This window comes from Coenobita brevimanus, chromosome 29 (assembly GCF_032717465.1).
Source record: "Coenobita brevimanus isolate Jiangsu-jjx chromosome 29, ASM3271746v2, whole genome shotgun sequence".
Taxonomy (NCBI): domain Eukaryota; kingdom Metazoa; phylum Arthropoda; class Malacostraca; order Decapoda; family Coenobitidae; genus Coenobita; species Coenobita brevimanus.
The window spans coordinates 3,877,751-3,898,422 of record NC_136982.1 but is presented as its reverse complement, the minus strand read 5'-3'; the positions used below and the strand labels follow the sequence as shown (position 1 = coordinate 3,898,422).

The window sequence follows — 20,672 nt, the reverse complement described above, 5'->3', positions numbered from 1 at the left end:
AAGTATTTAACTTGCTGGTGAGTCTCTTGAGTGTGTGGAAGAGTTTTGTTATTTGGGAGACATGTTATGTGCTGGAGGTGTGGCTGTGGAGTAAATGGAAGAAGTTCAGCGAGCTGTTGCTTTTCCTGACACTGAGAGGGCTCTCCCTATATGGTAAGGGATCTTTGTATGCAGCATGTGTTAGGAGTGTAATGCTGTATGGTAGTGAGACCGGAGCAGTAAAGGAAGCGTATATTCACAGGGTCAAACGTATAGAAATGACAATGATTAGGTGATGTGCAGTGCATCCCTCATTGCAAGGCCTGGGGGGGGCTAGGTTTACAAAAGAAGAGTTGAGAGGTAGGATGGGACTGAAGTGTATTGGTGTTGTGATGAGAAGAGGTAGACTGAAGTGGTTTGGACATGTGGAGAGGATGGGGGATGATAACCGGGTGCACAATGTGAGAAGTGTTAATGTTCGGGGTAGGACTGTCTGGTGTAGACCAAAAGAGATCTGGGACGAGGTCATTATGTGAGACCCCAGAGTTAAGGGACTGAATGGGGAGGCTGCCTTAGATGGAGCAGCATGGAAAGCTGCCATTAGGTGACCAAGGCTGCCGCAAGGCCAACACAAGCAAGCATGTCGGAGCCTTCAAAAATGAAAACAAAAACATATATTTATATATATATATATATATATATATATATATATATATATATATATATATACAGGTAACTCGCACGGAACACGATCTCATGGAACGCGCTCGCAATTATACATGGTAAGGGCTGGGATACATATACGACAACGTAAGATTAAAGAACCATTATGAAAACTACAAATTAACGCAGGAGTGGCCTTTGAAAGATCAAATCCTCGAACGTCACCGCAGCGCGCGGTTTGTTCTGATTACGTGACGATCTAGGCGGGAAATTATTCAGTGAGTGAGAATTTCCCGAGTACAGTAGCGCAGTATTTGTAAGTTAAATATTTACAGTACTGTACTATTCTGGAAGTTTATGTGCAACTTAAAGTACTATTAAATAACGTTAAAGCAAGAAATAAAGTCTTATAACCAGTTTACCTGATAGGCGTCAGAATATTGCCTTTTTTATTTGTTCGTTTTTTCCACAGTACTGTACAGTATTTGTAAGTTAAATATTTACTGTTCTCGTATGTACTGTACTTGTAAGCACTTAAATAAAGTTATATCATTAAATAAAGCCTTGTAACCAGTTAACCCGAATTATATGATTACCCATGATCGGCGTCGGAATATTGCCTTTTTTGTTTGTTCGTTAAACTCTTACTGTACTGCTTTTCTACAGTACTGTATTTGAAAGTTAAATATTTACTGTTCTGGTATGTACTTGTACGCAATTAAAGCATTAAATAAAGCCTTGTAACCAGTTAACCTGATTTATATAATTACCCATGATCGGCGTCGGAATACTGCCTTTTTTGTTTGTCCGTTAAAGACTTGCTGTACAGCTTTTCCACAGTACTGCAATTCTAAGTTAAATATGTACTGTTCTGGTATGTACTTGTAAGTTAAAGCACTCAAAAAAGATAAAGCATTAAATAAAGCCCTGGTACCAGTTAACCTGATTTATATGATTACCTATGATCGGCGTCGGAATGTTTCCTTGTGTTTACGTACAGTATTTGTGTGTTGAAGTTTTGCTGTGGAGTACTGTATTTGTGAGTTATAACATTAAATAAACCTTCTTACCACTTAAAAGTGCTTTCTAGTGATTACCAGTGACAGATAACAGCAAAACAACACATTTGGGGGGTCTAAGGAGCAAAATACGAAGTAGTTTAAATATACACGATTTCGCACCTAACACGGCACGGTAGGAACGAAACCCACGTGTTCCGTGCGAATTTCCTGTATACTGTATATACATACATACATATATATAAATATATATATGTGTATCATTTAGACCTCTTTTCCCACCCTAGGGCAGAGTGAAGTGTAGAAATGCCAAGACAGCCCAAATCTGCCCATTCCAATGGGCCATGCTTCCATTCACTCATCATTCAAGCCACTGGAATCCTGGCTCTATTTGATATGCCAAAAACATTCATCACGTTCTGTAGCTTCACATAGGCGTATCTGATACAGTCAATCAGGACGCTGTCATGTTAAAAAGGAGTGCCAAATCCCTGATCATGCGCTTCTCCTCACACTATTCATCCAGCCAGCTTGATCTCTTGTCAGTCACCTGGCCTCACCGACTTCCAATCCTCTCTTCCTCACACATTCATCAACCATATCTGCCTTCTCCTTGGCCTACCTCACCTCTTCCCTCCTTCAAATTCACTCACATATACCTTTTTCACAACTTTATTGTTATCCATTCTCTCCACATGTCCATACCATTTTAGTACACCCTCTTCGATTCTGGTGTACACAGACTTCCTCACTCATCTTTCATGAATCACATTATTTCGTATACTATTCACTCTCTGTGCTTCACATACATTCCTCAGCAGTCCAAACTCAACTGCTTTCATTCTTGACTTTTCATTTTCATGCCACAACATAGTTTCACATCCACATGTTAAAGTCGACACTAACATTCCTTCATGTAAGCCTCATGCTTACAGTAAAACATCACTATAATGGACTAATTGGGGCCCAAGCCATTCTCAAAAAGCAAAATCCGGAATTCCCCCTGCTAACCCAGACTTTTTCCGATATATGACACATTAGTCTGGATCGCACTAACTGTTTTTACTGTTTTCACTACCATTACAATACTGTATAGTAATAAACATTCACTACAACAATCAAATGGTATAATATATATAATAATACAGTACTGTACACTGATAAACTATCTATCTATCCATTTCCAGATGCCTCAATCAAGTTTGGGGTGACCACAAACAAATCACCTCCACGTCACTCTGTCCCCCACCATTTCACTGCCCTGCTCCCAACTCACACACCCCTCTCTCATATACCTCTCCACCCCATCCCTCCATCTCATCCTCGGCCTCCCCCTCAATCTTCCCCCCTCCACCTCACTCACATACACTCTCTTCGTCAGTCTTTCACCCTCCATCCTCTCCACATGGCCAAACCATCTCAGTGTGTTCCTCATAACGCTTCCTATCACATCCACATCCACACCACAACGCTCCTTTATATCCTCATTCGTCACCCTATCTCTCCGTGTGACTCCACAGGCTCCTCTTAAATAACTCATTTCCACTGCTCTCACTCTTGACTTGTGTCTTTCCAACATCATCCAAGCTTTACTTCCATACGTTAGAGTTGGTATCACAATACTGTCATGTAGTAACTTTTTCACTTCCATGCTCACTTCCCTGTTTCTTATCACTGCTTTCAAAGGACTGGGAACCTTTCTTCCCTGCTGTACCCTTTCAAGCACTTCACCCTCCAAACCTCCATCCTTACTCATCACACTACCCAAGTACTTAAACGTACTCACATTTTCCAATTCCTCACCATCCAACGTCGCTGTACATTCACTGACTTCACCTCTCTCAAAGACCATCACTTTACTCTTCCCTACATTCACCTTTAGATTCCGTTTCTTACACACTCTCCCAAACTCATCCACCAAGCCCTGCAGCTCCCCTTTGTCTTCACTCAACAACACAGTATCATCTGCAAACAACAGTACTGTACAGGGAGTTTCCAAACACTATCCTCTCTCGCCAGGGCCACTCCAACATCCACTACCCTACCTTGTATCTCTTTTATTACCCCATCCATGTACAGATTGAACAACCATGGAGACATGACACATCCCTGTTTCAACCCAGCCTTCAAAGAGAAAAATTCACTTAGTCCATTACCCACACGCACTGCAGCCTAAACACCATCATACATACTCTTCACAGCATTCAACAACTTCCCATCTACTCCATATATTCTTAATACTTTCCACAATCCTTGTCAATCCACTCTGTCATGTGCTTTCTCCAAATCCATGAAAGCCGCATACAACTTTCCCTTCTCTAGAAACTTTTCCACTAAAGATCTAAGAATGAATATCTGATCTACACAACCTCTTCCCTTCCTAAAGCCTCCCTGTTCTTCTCCAACTAATTCCTCTATTCTTTCTCTAACTCTGTCAATAAGTATCCTACCATACACTTTTCCTATTATACGAAGAAGACAAATGCTCCTATGATTACCACACACTTCTTTTTCCCCTTTTCCTTTGTGCAAGGGAATAATTATACCTGACTTCCAATCCTCTAGGACTCTACCTTCCTCCCAGGCCAATCTACACATCTTCCACATCCATTCTACTACTATCTCTCCCCCATGCTTCAGCATTTCACCACACACTCCATCAATTCCTGGGGCTTTCCCCAACTTAACTTTCTTCATTGTTTCCACAACTTCTATCCTACTGATTTCTTCCTGTCTTCTCACCTCCCTCCTTCCCCAAGCCATTCCCCAGCCACTTATATTACTTCCATCCTGTATGTTCAACAATTCCTTAAAGTATTCTCTCCATCTGCTCACTTTTTCTCCCTTCTCCACTAGTAATCAACCATTTTTATCTTTCAATCCCCTGCTAACCTCACTTCCACTCTGTCTAACTCTCTTCACCTCTTTCCACAACATTTTCTTACAGTCCCTTCACTTTACACTCAAATTCCTTCCAAATTCCTCATCCACTCTCTTCTTACTCTCTCTTACTAATCTTTTTCACCTCTCTCTTTCTTTCTACATATAACTCTCTCTTCCGCCTCTCAACTTCTTCCACGCCCCTATTTCTCATCCATTCATTGTATACTTTCTTCTTTTGTCCCACGGCCTGCCTCGACTCTTCAGTCCACCACGCTGTTCCTTGCACCCCCCTCCGTCTTGTCATCCTCCCACACACCACATCACACGCTGCACATATTTCTTCTGTAAATATCCTGCACACACCTTCCACATCCCCCATCTGCTCCAATTCATATTTGCCCAATTGTTCCTCCACTTCTCTCTTATACTCTGCCTTTTTCTCATCCTTTTGTAACCTTTCCACTCTCCTTGCAGCTACTCCTTCCTCTCGACTTTCCCTTCTTCTATTTCTCTATCTTTCTTGGATCCTAATTCTGGCCACCACCAAGTAGTGGTCAGAAAGTCCACTCCCCCCAACCTCTATAAGCTCTTGCATCCATTACACATCTTTGCATCCTTTCATCCACACACACATAATCAATCATTGCCTTCCTTTCATTCAGTTCATCACCCACCCTTCTCATCACTCGCCATGTACACCTGTGGATCATTTTATGCCTGAAGAGGGTATTGGCTATCACCAACCCCCTCCCAGCACAAATGTCCACTAACGCACTCCCATTCTCATCTATCTCAGCAGGCACACCCCACTCACGAACTATTCCATCCATCTTCACATTCCCTACTTTACCATTCATATCACCGATCAAAAACACTCTTTCATTCCTTCCAAACTTTTCCATGCACGCTTCCACATTTGTCCAGAACTCTTCCCTCACTCTGCTTGCATGATCTTGCGTTGGCGCATACACACACACAATTGCCCACATTTGTATTCAAACTTTCAACCTTACCCACACAATCCTTGACCCAAGTGATCCATACTGTCTTATGTTCTTCTTCCATCTTTTACTCACAACTATACATACTCCTTCCTTTGCCCTCTCATTCTCACCTACTCCTGCACATATACCCCATCCATACTCCCTTTCTCTCACACTTTCTTCTCCCCATTTTGTTTCAGTTATTCCACATACATCCACTTTCGCACCCTCAAGCACCTGGACCCACGACCGGACAAAGGACTTGTTCTTTGTCCGGTCCTGGGTCGTCATCGTTTGGTCAGTCCTTGTCCGAGGCTTCTTGTTTGTCTTTTTAGTTAGTTGTTTTCCGGGGAGGGGCACTAACCCTCCGCCAACCCTTTTAGTTGCCTTTTATATACCTTACTGTGGTGAACATAGCTGAAGTGGTCAGTCAGTCAGGGTACTTCTGACTTTATTGGACTTTTTCCAATATATTGTACACCAAACCGTCTTTACCAAAATTTTTTTCACCTTTAACTGAATACTTTTTTAATGAAAAGGTCATTAGGAACCTAGCCCCCTCATTTCTTAACTATCTTATGGGAGAAATTGGTACATTATTCACGCAATACTTTATTCAACCACTTCTATGGAATGCATCCCTGGTGAATAGTGGGGGAAAGGTGTATAAGAATTTAGTCCGGTAGCTCCTCAATTCCGATAAAAGTGAATTCTGGGCTACTGAAGTCCATTATATTGCAATTTTATGTATAAATAAAAAATATAAATATGTACTTTATATATATATATATATATATATGTATATATATATACTCTCTCTCTTTATCTATAACAGTATATATATATATATATATATATATATATATATATATATATATACTTTATAGATAAAGAGAGAGAGAGAGAGAGAGTATATATACAGTAAACCCTCTACAATTCAGATTAACTGGGGGGAACCCTATGTCAAATTATCCAAAAATCCGAATTATTGGAGCTCATGCTTGCCCCTATCCCCAAATCACACCTATGCTCACTAAAACTTGGCTTTTTCACAAAAATATTGAACAGTACAGTATATTATTACTTTATACTCAAAGAGTGCACAATACAATAAATAAAATAGTGTCAAACCTTCATAATGAAGTCTTGCAACACAGTAGCAGAGTACAGTACACTTAACTGTACTGAATGTACTGTACAGTTCTTAAAAATTACATTTATTACTACACTTGTCACTACAGAACTGTTCACGTCCACTTATCACCAGAACCCTTTTCAGACTTGTCTTGCTTAATTCGAATTTCTATTCGAATTAAAATTATTTGTCTGATGGTCAAAAAAGATTTGAATTAATCAATTTACGAATTATTTGGGTTCGAATTAGAGAGGGTTTACTATATATATATATACAGTATTGCCTACCTATCTGTTTATCTGTCTATCCATGCATTTATCTGCCTAACTATCTGTATCTATCTACAATAGTATGTCTTATTTATCTATTAAAATATTCATCTGCAGTACCTCTCTGTGGGCATAAACAACAGAGCTGAGCAGTTTCCTATATATATATATATATATATATATATATATATATATATATATATATATACTGTATATACAGTATATATAGATAGATGATAGATAGATATATATATAAATATATATATAAATATATATATATATATATATATATATATATATATATATATATATATATATATATATACAGTATTGCTTACCTATCTGTTTATCTGTCTATTCATGCATTCATCTGCCTAACTATCTGTATCTATCTACAATTGTCTTATTTATCTATTCAAATATTTATCTGCAGTACCTGTCTGTGAGCATAAACAACAGAGCCAAGCAGTTTCCAAGTGCCGCCCCGTCTGTCCATGCGCACCATACGCAGGATCTGGAAGAAGCGCAGCCCCCTTACCGCAGACACCACCTGCCCGCCAGACCCATTGGCCAGCACCACCACGGACGCTACAATGGTTACGATGTCTGATCCACAGAGAGAGAGAGAAAAAAAAAAAATGTTAGAATTCAGCTAACCCCTATGTCTCTATGTGGATTCTTGTGTGTTGCCTGGAAAACTCAATAAGATCCAGGTGTCTACCCTACAATATTGATTTATATAATCTTTTCTATGCTCTTGTGTTTGCTTCTCTACACCCACTGACTGCACTGCTGATCAGTATGTCATGAGTTTGCCAAAATATTTACACTCATCACACAAGCAGATCGAACCGTCTTTTTTTTTTTTTTTTTTTTTTTATGTGTCCGACTCTGGGCATAGGCTTCACAGCCTGCTATCAAGGCCCAGCAGTCCTCCTACATACCATACACCTCTACATGTCACCACTTCGGCGCTAACACCCACCGTCCATATTGAATACATGCTAGGGCTGTCTCATACAGGACTGGTGTATTGGTATTAGCGGGGGTATTTTTACGACATGTCGGCGGGTCTTCTGGTAAATCAGTAAAGCCTGATTTAATGAAATTCAAATCCTTAAACTGTTCCCTGCCCCAGCCGGGATTTGAACCTGGGTCCGTTAGGACTGCAGGCCACCTCTCTACCGATTGAGCCACCGCCTCCCCCACACACGATATTCCAGGCCTGAAGTGCAACAAATGGACCAATATTCATATAATCTGCACTCTTACACTTGGTTGTGTCGATGCTCCAATTTTTTAACTTTTACTAAACTGGAGAAAAAAATATATATATATATATATATATATATATATATATATATACAGTAGTGCACCAACTTTCGCTACAGCAGGATTCGCGGAATCCACTTTCGCGGCATGCACCAAATATTCCCTAACTTCCACTTTCACTTGAAAAAAATCGATTTTCGCGCACAAATTTTGGGTTTGGGACAATATTTTGAACTTTGAATTTCCTGCACCGCCCGCCCGCAACCCACCGCCATCTTGAATGACGTCATGTCAACACTCTGTCCACCCATTCCCGCCATTGTGTACGATCGTGCTAGCTCCATTGTGTTGGATTCTCACGGTTCAATGGCCTCTACTATACCTGGTAGTGTGGGGAAAGGGCCTGGTGGTGTGGGGGGAGGGCCTGGTGGTGTGGGGGGAGGGCCGGGAGGCAGTGGTGGTGATAAAAAGTGGCCGGGACATTCAAAGTCGGGAGGAAGCCGAGGGGGCAGCCGACCATGGTGCTATCCCTACTGACAGTGCCATAGAGGAGCTTAACCTGGATGAAGATTTCGATGGATTTGTTCAAGAGAATCTAGCACAAAGGGAAATTCAGCACAGAGTGGAAGTGTTGCATCAAGTTGCATCTGAGGAGGCAGAGAGAGAAAGTGGTAGCGAAGCAGCAAGAGGTGGCGCCAATACGTCTGGTGTGGCTAAATAAGCCCGCCACGCGCCTCGGATACTTACCCCCAACATCCATTAAACACCTCAACCTGGTCTCTGTGGTATGTTTCTCCTCATATAATGTGTACTGTACAGTTTTTATTGTTTGTATCTCACAATGCAATGTACAATAGTGATTTGATGTACTGTATTGCAAGTGAAAATGAAAATCTGATGTTACTTTAGGATAACCGGGAACCAATTAGCCTTTTTGCCATAAAGACAATGCCCCAATTTTCGCTAATTCCACTTTCGCGCATTATTTTTGGACCCAATTAGGCGCGAAAATTGGTGCCCCACTGTATATACAGAGAGAGAGAGAGAGAGAGAGATTGCCAGACGCCTTAATCTTGTACGGGGTGGCCACAAACAAATCGCCTCCACATCGCCCTGTCTCCCACCGTTTCACTGCCCTGCTCCCAACTCACACCCTCCTCTCTCATATACCTCTCCAATCCATCCCTCCATCTCATCCTCGGCTTCCCCCTCCCTCTTCCCCCCTCCACCTCACTCACATACACTCTCCTCATCAATCTCTCACCCTCCATCCTCTCCACATGGCCAAACCACCTCAGTCTGTTCCTCCTAACGCTTCCTATCACATAAATATCCACACCACAACACACCTGCACTTCTTCGTTTGTCAGCCTGTCTCTCCATGTGACTCCACAGGCTTCTCTCAAATAACTCATTTCCACTGCTCTCACTCTTGACTTGTGTCCCTCCAACAATGTCCAAGCTTCACTTCCATTCATTAGAGTTGGTATCACAATACTGTCATGTAGTAACTTTTTCACTTCCATGTTCACTTCCCTGTTTCTCATCGCTGCTTTCAAGGAACCAGCAATCATTCTTCCTTGCTGTACCCTTTCAAGCACTTCACCCACCAAACTTCCATCCTGACTCATCACACTACCCAAGTAATTAAACATACTCACATTTTCCATTTCCTCACCATCCAACCTCACTGTACATTCACTGACTTCACCTATCTCAAAGACCATCACTGACTCTTCCCTACATTCACTTTTAGATTCTGTTTCTTACACTCTTCCAAACTCATCCACCAAGCCTTGCAGCTCCCCTTCATCTACACTTAACAACACAGTATCATCTGCAAACAACAGTACAGGGAGTTTCCAAACACTACCCTCTCTCACTAGGGCCACTCCAACATCCAATGCCCTACCTTGTATCTCCTTTATTACTCCATCCATATACAGACTGAACAACCATGGAGACATGACACATCCCTGTTTCAACCCAACCTTCAAAGAGAAAAATTCACGCAGTTCACCATCCACATGCACTGCAACCTTAGTGCCATCATAATATATATATATATATATATATATATATATATATATGTCCACATGTCCAAACCACCTCAGTGTATTTCTCCTAATCTTTTCAACCACATCCACATCTACCCCACAACGTTCCTTCACTTCTTCATTCGTCAACCTGTCCCTCCACGTCACTCCACATGCTCCTCTCAAGTAACTCATTTCCACTGCTCTCACTCCTGACTTGTTCCCCTCTTGCAAGGTCCACGCCTCGCTTCCATACGTCAGGGTAGGGATCACAATACCATCATGCAGTGACTTCTTAACTTCCATACTCACTTCCCTATTTCTCATCACTGCTTTCAGTGTACCAACAACCTTTCTTCCCTGCTGTACCCTTTCACATACTTCATCCCCCAAAGTTCCATCCTTACTCATCACACTACCCATGTACCTGAATGCACTCACATTCTCCATATCCTCACCATCTAACCTCACTGCACACTCTGTGACTTCATTCCTCTCAAACACCATAACTTTACTTTTGTTTACATTAACTTTCAGCTTCCTCCTCCTACACACTGTCCCAAATTCATTCACCAAACTTTGCAACTCCCATTCATCTTCACTCAACAATACTGTATCATCAGCAAACAGCAACACCGGAAGCTTCCAAATCTCACCCTCATTCATTAGGGCCACCCCCACATCCACTGCCCTACCTTGCACCTCCTTTACAACCCCATCCATATATATATTAAACAGCCATGGGGACATCACACACCCCTGTTTCAGTCCCACATTGAGATCAAAGAACTCACTCAGCTCACCATCCACTCTCACCGTAACCCTAGCTCCCTCATACATACTCTTCACAGCACTCAACAATTTCCCCTCCATTCCATATATTCTTAATACCTTCCACATACCTTGCCTATCTATTCTGTCATAAGCTTTCTCCAAGTCCATGAAGGCAGCATACACTTTCCTTCCCTTCTCTAGATACTTCTCCACTAAACATCTTAGAACAAATATCTGATCTACACACCCTTTTCCCTTCCTAGATCCCCCTTGTTCTTCTCCAACTAGCTCCTCTGTCATATGCCTAACCCTATCAATGAGTATTCTACCATATATTTTACCGGTCACACTAAGAAGGCAAATACCCCTATGGTTACCACATACTTCTCTCTCCCCTTTTCCTTTGTACAGAGGAACAATTATACCTGATTTCCAGTCCTCTGGAACCCTTCCCTCTTCCCAAGCCAATCTACACAACTTCCATATCCACTCCACAACAATCTCACCCCCATACCTAAGCATTTCACCACACACTCCATCAATTCCTGGGGCCTTTCCCAGCTTAATCTTCTTCATCGCTTTCACTACTTCCGACCTACTGATCTCTTCCTCCCTCCTCTCATCTCTTCTTCTCCCAGCCATTCCCCAACCACTTATATATATATATACCTGTGTATGTATATATATATATATATACAGTAATCACTCCAATATCCGGATCAATAGAGCCATCGGTAGGTTCGGATATTGGTTTTGTCCGGATATTGGGCCCCAGCTTATGGACTTGTACTTACGGACCCTAACACAGAGAAACACCTATACAACTCCCTCCGGACATGCATAGCACCTATTTAACACCCAAATCACACCAATAAGGCACATAAATGACTGAAATAAATGCAATAGACACATAAAATGTGGGTTTAGAAGTATGTTCATACATTAATAAACATTCTGGTACTTATGGACTCTAACCGAACCTAACCTAACCGAACCTAACCGAACTCTGAAAAACACATTCCTACTGCACATGCATGAGGTAAGTTTAGTATGGAAAGAAGTACAGTATGACACTTTCTGGTAAGTATAGTATGGGAAAAAATACAATATGAAACATTCTGGTAAATATAGTATGGAAAATAGTACAACATGAAACATTTTGGCTACTTACAACAAGTCCCTGGCCACCTCGATGAATAACCGCCTCCTCTCGGACTCTGACAGTAAGAACGATTTCCTGAAGCACTTGCACTACACTCTTCCTGAAGTCTTGCACTGAACTTAGTCACTAACACACAGAAGTCCGTTCTTTTCACAGTGTTCACTTTAGTCCAAATAATGTTCCATTAAATTTAAGTGTTGCACATTAACTTTTCCCAAGTTTTTTTAAGTTTCCAAAGCCAAAACAAAGAAGGTTAGTTACGTTAAATTTCTTTTCTACTTAGTCTTTTCTCCCAACTTGAAAACCTTAACACAACACACTGTTTTTTTCACTGCACAACACTCAAAATTCCCGTGTGGTCTAGTGGAGAAGTTCTTTGCTGTTTATTCACTGTCAGAGCCCGAGAGTATCACTGGCAGGCGTCCAAGGGGTGCATCGGTGGGTAGTGGTGATGGCGTACCGACTACAGAAGACTCTGAAGACAGCCGCAAACTCACGTCGAGCGGTGACTCCACTGTAGCTGATGTGCTGGGCTGTGGCTCGGAGCATGAGGGCCTGTCTTGGGAGGCAACGGAGTGGAACCAGGGCTTGGCACAGCGGGGGTCACGGGCCTGAAAAAACTGTCAATCGTTGACTGACGCAAGGACCGACGATTCTGGCGATTGATGATGCGCTGCCGGAAAGCACGCACTTCCTCCACGAGTCCCAAGGGCCCCATCTCCCTGTCGCAGTCCGGGTGTTCCAGGTAGTCTAGGACGAACTCTAGATGTTCCCGGAGTGCGCTCAGCTTGGGGATGGCTGGAGTAGTGTCCTGCTGGGCGGAGTCTGCATCATCATCGCCTTCGTCGTCGGAATCTTCAAGTTCGGGACTGACACCAGCAACCTTGAAGACGCGATCTCGATATCAGACAACGTCTGATACCCAGGATCGCTCTCGTCGTCGTCCAACCACTCACGAACATCGTCCACATCAACATCGTCGCCGTGCGTACGTAGGCCGTGCATGGAAGTCATCCACGTCAAACCCTAGGAAATCGTACTCCACATCTGTTCCGAGAAGCAGACGAGACCAACCATTTTCAAGAGTTTTCACAGGGACTTCCTTCCATGCACTAGCCCAGTTGTACAGCGCAGACTTGATGTTGTAGCGGCGAAGGTTTTCCAAAGTCCGCTTGCCTCGAGTGTCACGTCCTTCCCTGCGCTCGTCCTCGTCCTCGAGAACCACCATCACCTCGTCCAGGAACTTCCGACGGTACAGGCGCTTTGTTGCCACAATCACTCCTTGGTCCATTGGTTGAATGAGAGCAGTCGTATTAGGTGGCAGAAACATGCACCTAATACGGCCATTCTCAGCAACCAAGTCCTTGTCGCACGGGTGGGCAGGTGCATTGTCGAGGAGAAGGAGAGCCTTTACCTGGTCGCGAGGAATTCCCAGTGTCTTCGTCTGGTAATGTATGACCTCCTTGACGAAGTGATGGTGAAACCAGTCTTTGAAAATCACAGCTGTGAACCATGCTTTCAAAGAATGGTACCATACGACAGGAAGGACATCCATCACCCCACGAAGGCACCGAGGCTGCTTTGCACGGCCAACAATAACGGGCTTAAGCCGGTGCATGCCGTTAGCATTGGCACAACACAAAGCAGATATCCGTTCCTTAGAAAGCTTGCGGCCAGGTACACGCTTCTCCGTCTCATCGGCGAGAGTGTTCGTTGGCACCGAGCGATAGAATAGGCCAGTTTCGTCAGCGTTATAGACTTGACCGAGAGTGAGGCCCTCCCTGTCGATCAAGCCTTTCACCTTGTGCCGAAACTCGTCCACTCCATCCTCGTTAGCGTCCAATGCTTCGCCATGTGCTTTACGGTTAGTAAGGCCATGTCGCAACTTGAACGCGAAGAGCCAACCCTCGGATGCCTTGAAGTCTAGGGCGTCGTGAAGCCTTGCAAACTTCTCAGCAGCAGCCTTCAGCTCCGTTCCACGTACCATCACACCAGCTGCACGTTGCTGTCGATACCAAATCAACGTGGAGCGGTCGATCTCTGCATACTTGGGAGTAAACATAACCTTCCTCTCCACGTTGCGTTTGCTTCTCGACGAGAAGTCAGCCGTGTACTGCATGAGCTTGTCTCGGGAACGCTTGATATCAAACAAAGTCGACCGGGCCAGGTTGAACTCGCAGAGAATGCGAGAGGAAGACCAACCCGCATCAACCTTCTCCAATATCTCCCGTTTCTTCTCCAGAGTCAACACCACTCTCTTCCTTTTCTCAGGAGGCGGGGCCATCATCACACACACTAAGAGTAGGGCAGAGAGCAGCAGGAGGCCTTGCAGCAAGTACGGCACCACCACAAAAGCGAGCACGTGGGCAGCCATTACGAAGAGCGCAGGTCCAGTCGCGGTGAGAGACAGGCGGGAAGTGGGGAGGATGCAGCGGCGCTCTATCGGACGTCGGAGGAATGACGAACCAAAACAATGCTCTCACGCGGCGCGCGCGGCAAGTTCAAATTACGGACGGCAAAAAATCGGTTTTTTTTCCAATTTTTTTGGATTTTCGGACCATTTTGGGAATGTTTGATCCCAGGACGATAAGGTTCGGTTAGTGGGGATGTTCGGTTATTGGGCGTCCGGATATTAGAGTGATTACTGTATATATATCGTCTCATCTCAGTAGTTTGAGTGTCCACTGCAGGACCGGCCTATCCCGACCGTAGTGGGGACGATACAGCCAATGTATCTCTACTAAGTGGCTTAGGCTGTCTAGTAGAGATTGTATGTAGGGTGAGAAGTGCTTGTAATTGTAACTGTAGTGTTGGAGTGGCTTTGGATGTTTGTGTAGTCTGTGAACCAAGTGTAATCGACACACGCAAGCCGACTGGGTCGATTACACTTTATAGTAGGCGACACTGGTTCAACCATAGCACCCCATGTGTCCGCCAATGTAGTACGTGGCCGGGTGAACACTCTCAAAGTTTATTACCCTGGCGGGGTGCGAACCCTGGCTCACCCGTGTAAGAAACACACACCCTACCACTGTACCACAGAGACTTATATATATATAATATATATATATATATATATATATGTATATGTATATACAGTATATATATATATAAGCGGGGATCCTCTCTTTGGCTCAGTGGTAACGTGTGCGAGTATGAAGCATGAGGGCCTGAGTTCAAATCCTGGCCAGACCATTGATTAATTTGTTAAGTTTCGATTCGGTCCTTTACATTGGTTGCAGTGGTGGGATGTGAGGCAGGGCTTAGAGAGCCATGATGTTTAAAGTATTTTAAACCTTACATCCCGGGGATGAGCTGTCTGTGTGGTCTGTGGGCTTCCCCTTAATGGTGGCCACCAGTGTGCTCTGCCAGCATGTCTGTCCAAAACTGACCAAATTAATCACCAGGGGGAGAAAAGAGTGATGCAATGGGGTGTATAAAGGCCCGCGTTGCTTAGAGGCAAAGCGGGGATCCTCTCTTTGGCTCAGTGGTAACGTGCGCACGTATGAAGTGTGAGGGCCTGAGTGAAAATCCCGGCCAGACCAGGGATTATTTTGTTAAGTTTCAGTTCGGTCCTTTACATCAGTGATTCACAATGATTAAATCACACCCCCTTCCCCTCTCCTGCCCCTGCTTCCTGCCATCATCTGACTGAAAACTTATTCCCGAATTACTGCTATTATTGTGGCCGCTGTTTCAAGTGCACATTAAACCCCCCTCCCCCATCCCGACGTTTTCTGGGCAGTGGTACGCCCCAGTCCCGACATTTTTGGACCTTGTTTTTTTGGCTCAAACATCCGTTTTTGGTGAGAAACATCAAAAATTCATAGAGAAATCGCTCACCTGAGGTTTAAAATACTCAATCCAGGTAGGAGTACCTCCTTACCTTGCAGGGTTTTCTATCAGGCTGGCTGCAAAGAAAACGAGTTCTATGGGAGAATAACTATTCCAAACCACTCATAAACGGTATTTATTTATTTATTTGGTACGAATTTATATGTAGTACGATAGTACATTGGTTTTCAAACAGTAATATAGGCATTATAAGCATTGTTTCACTCACTAACTCATCACTATTCCTGACCTTTTTTTGCCACATTACCTGATCATCATTTCTGACAGTTTCTTCCTATAATGTTTGTCCTCCACATTGTCATCGATTGGGGAATCACTCTGGCCCTGAATTTCGTACCGTGGCATGACATGGCTTTACTGGCCAGGTCACTGATAACAGGTGAATTGTTGAGAAAAGGGCATGCAGGGGGTGGAGGAGGTCATGCTGGGTAAGGCATTGTCCCTGCCTGGCATCTTGTAGAGGAAAGTGTCCCGTGTATACGTGCCAAAAATCACTCGTGAATATTGAAAATTGTGCAAATTAAATTGAAAATTGAGCAAATTAGGGACCTTACAATATTGCCGCGTTAATTTACGTCTCCGGGATATGAGTGCACATCATATGAGGACGTGAATTCACATCTCCGGGATAGGGCGGGTTAACCCAGGTTAATACAACCTGAATTATCTCTTCTGTAATTCACTATTCCCCTCTATGGGAGATAGGTGAGGGGGAGGGGGAGGTGACGGACATTTTGATTCAGATGCAGTCCATTTTGAAATACTTATGATTTCTTGATATCCTTAATTTTCCCTGGAAACGAGCAGATTATAGCAAGAAAAATGCAAATACGTGAGCAGGCGACAGAAAAAAAAAAAATGCTACAAAGAAAAATGTGCCTTGAAGGATACTCTATGTAGGTTAGATTCAGGGTTTTCAAGAATACTCCCCCAGTATCCCTACTTGTCGTATGAGGCGACTAAAAGGGTTGGCGGAGGGTTAGTGCCCCTCCCCGGAAAACAGCTAACTAAAGAGACAAACAAGAAGCCTTGGACAAGGACTGACCAAAAGATGACGGCCAAGGACCGGACAAAGGACATGGTTTGGATCGCAACGTGGAATGTAAGGGGTGCGAATGATGAGATGAAAGATTGTCCAAGTGCTTGAGGGTGCGAAAATGGATGTATGTGGAGTAAATGAACCTAAATGGAGAGGAGAGAGTGTGAGAGAATGGGAGAATGGATGGAGTGTATGCCCAGGAGTAGGTGAGAATTAGAGGGCAAAAGGAGTTTGTATTATTGTGAGTAAAAGATGGAAGAAGAACATAAGCGAGTATGGATCAGTTGGCTCAAGGATTGCGTGGGTAAGACTGAAAGTTGGAATACAAATGTGGGCAATTGTGTGCGTGTATGCGCCAACGCAAGATCGTGCTAGCAGAGTGAGAGAAGAGTTCTGGACAAATGTGGAAGTGTGCATGGAAAAGTTTGGAAGGAATGAGAGAGTGTTTTTGATCGGTGATATGAATGGTAAAGTAGGGAATGTGAAGGTGGATGGAACAGTTGGTGAGTGGGGTGTGCCTGCTGAGACAGATGAGAATGGCAGTGCATTAGTGGACATTTGTGCTGGGAGGGGGTTGGTGATAGCCAATAACCTCTTCAGGCTCAAAATCATCCACAGCTATACATGGCGAGTGATAAGAAGGGTGGGTGGTGAACTGAATGAAAGGAAGGCAATGACTGATTATATGTGTGTGGATGAAAGGATGCGAAGATGTGTAATGGATGCAAGAGCTTATAGAGGCTTGGGGAGTGGACTTTCTGACCACTACTTGGTGGTGGCCAGAATCAATATCCAAGTAATGGAGAAATAGAAGAAGGGAAGGACAGGAGGAAGGAGTAGTTGCAAGGAGAGTGGAAAGGGTACAAGAGGATGAGAAAAAGGCAGTATATAAGAAAGAAGTGGAGGAATGATTGGGTAAATATGAATTGGAGCAGATGGGTGACGTGGAAGGTGTGTGCAAGATATTCACAGAAGAAATATGTGGGGTGAAGAGAAGATGGAAGGGGGTGCAAGAAAGAGCATGGTGGAATGAAGAGGTGACAGGCTGTGGCACAAAAGAAGAAAGTATACAATGAATGGATGAGATATAGGGGCATGGAAGAAGTTGAGAGGTGGAAGAAAGAGTTATATGTAGAAAGGAAGAGAGAGGTGAAAAGATTAGTAAGAGAGAGAGTAAAAAGAGAGTGGATGAGGAATTTAGAAGGAATTTGAGTGTAAAGTGAAGGGACTGTAAGAAAATGTTCTGGAAAGAGATGAAGAGAGTAAGACAGGGTGGCAGTAAAGTTAGCAGGGGAGTGAAAGATAAAAATGGTAGATTACTAGTGGAGAAGGGAAAAAAAGTGAGCAGATGGAGAACACTTTAAGGAATTGTTGAACATAGAGAATGGAAGTAATGCAAGTATAAGTGGCTGGGGAATCGCTGGGAGAAGGAGGAAGGTGAGAAGACAGGAAGAAATCAGTAGGATAGAAGCTGTGGAAGCAATGAAGAAAGTCATATTGGGGAAAGCCCCAGGAATTGATGGAGTGTGTGGTGAAATGCTGAAGCATGGGGGAGAGATAGTTGTAGAATGGATGTGGAAGATGTGCAGATTGGCCTGAGAGGAAGGTTGAGTCCTGGAGGATTGGAAGTCAGGTATAATTATTCCCTTGCACAAAGGAAAAGGGGAAAAAGAAGTGTGTGGTAATCATAGGGGCATGTGTCTTCTTAGTGTAATAGGAAAAGTGTATGGTAGGATACTTATTGACAGAGTTAGAGAAATAACAGGGGAATTAGTTGGAGAAGAACAGGGAGGCTTTAGGAAGGGAAGAGGTTGTGTAGATCAGATATTCATTCTTAGATCTTTAGTGGAGAAGTTTCTAGAGAAGGGAAAGAAGTTGTATGCTGCTTTCATGGATTTGGAGAAAGCATATGACAGGGTGGATAGACAAGGATTGTGGAAAGTATTAAGAATATACTGTATGGAGCAGATGGGAAGTTGTTGAATGCTGTGAAGAGTATGTATGATGAAGCTAAGGCTGCAGTGCGTGTGGATGGTGAACTCAGTGAATTTTTCTCTTTGAAGGTTGGGTTGAAACAGGGATGTGTCATGTCTCCATGGTTGTTCAATCTGTACATGGATGGGATAATAAAAGAGGTACAAGGTAGGGTAGTGGATGTTGGAGTGGCCCTGGTGAGAGAGGATAGTGTTTGGAAACTCCCTGTACTGTTGTTTGCAGATGATACTGTGTTGTTGAGTGAAGACGAAGGGGAGCTGCAAGGCTTGGTGGATGAGTTTGGGGGAGTGTGTAAGAAACGGAATCTAAAGGTGAATGTAGGGAAGAGTAAAGTGATGGTCTTTGAGAGAGGTGAAGTCAGTGAATGTACAGCGAGGTTGGATGGTGAGGAATTGGAAAATTTGAGTACGTTTAAGTACTTGGGGAGCGTGATGAGTAAGGATGGAGGTTTGGAGGGTGAAGTGCTTGAAAGGGTACAGCAGAGAAGAAAGGTTCCCAGTTCTTTGAAAGCAGTGATAAGAAACAGGGAAGTGAGCATGGAAGTGAAAAAGTTACTACATGACAGTATTGTGATACCAACTCTAATGTATGGAAGTGAAGTTTGGAAGTTGTTGGAAGGACACAAGTCGAGTGAGAGCAGTGGAAATTAGTTATTTAAGAGGAGCCTGTGGAGTCACATGGAGAGACAGACTGACAAATGAGGATATAAAGGAGCATTGTGGTGTGGATGTGGATATAATAGGAAGCGTTAGGAGGAATACACTGAGGTGGTTTGGCCATGCAGAGAGGATAGAGGGTGAAAGACTGACGAAGAGAGTGTCTGTGAGTGAGGTGGAGGGGGGTAGAGGGAGGGGGAAGCCGAGGATGAGATGGAGGGATGGGGTGGAGAGGTATGTGATAGAGGGGAGGTGTGAGTTGGGAGCAGGGCAGTGAAATGGCAAGGGACAGGGTGACATGGAGGCGATTTGTTTGTGGCCACCCCAAATGGGATTGAGGTGTCTGACAATAGATAGATAGATTGACAAAGGTCTGTCAAAGTGAGCTGGCGGGCTGAAGGTGAAACACTTCCACTAACTTCAGCAGTGTTATGCTCTAAATCCTAACTTTTAAACTAACAGTAAAATTAAACAAAATTCTGACCGGGTTTCTGATATTTAGGTATGTATTAACCTATGTGGTCATATAAATGATATTTTCCAATTCAAAGTGCCGATTCGGTAAATGACCGCCTATTTGGTATTTTGTCGCACCCTTGCCTTTTGTTGTAAAAATATTCTGTTTACCTTAACAATAACAAATATTTCAATCAATCAATCTGCATCGAACGAGGAAACAAAATACCAAATCAGCTTCTTTTTTTACCACCCTAGAAATAATCAGAACAATAGAACCAGGAAGAACTCATTTGGAAAAGGCGGTGTCACACTGGGCAAAAAGTGGCTAACATGTAGGCCAGTTATGTTGAGCTGCTAACCAAACTGACCCATGGTGAGCCAGATATCGCTTGCAAGGCAAAATGGATAACAATTTTTGTTCTGAGATTGTTGGTGGGACTGGAACTCAAAGTTGCCTATATTAATTCTGCAACTGGTGAGAAAATACTCTATC

General features: G+C 43.4%; 1 protein-coding gene across 1 annotated transcript in view; it reads right to left on the bottom strand.

The window, feature by feature from the left end:
- The window catches only part of LOC145395049 (potassium voltage-gated channel subfamily KQT member 1-like), a 1,161,165-nt gene that overhangs the window by 656,490 nt on the left and 484,003 nt on the right, over window positions 1–20,672 (bottom strand). Inside the window, exon 5 of the mRNA XM_080268799.1 lies at window positions 7,368–7,537. Within this exon, the coding sequence (XP_080124925.1) occupies window positions 7,368–7,537 (170 nt within the window). The remainder of the gene's footprint in view (window positions 1–7,367; window positions 7,538–20,672) is intronic.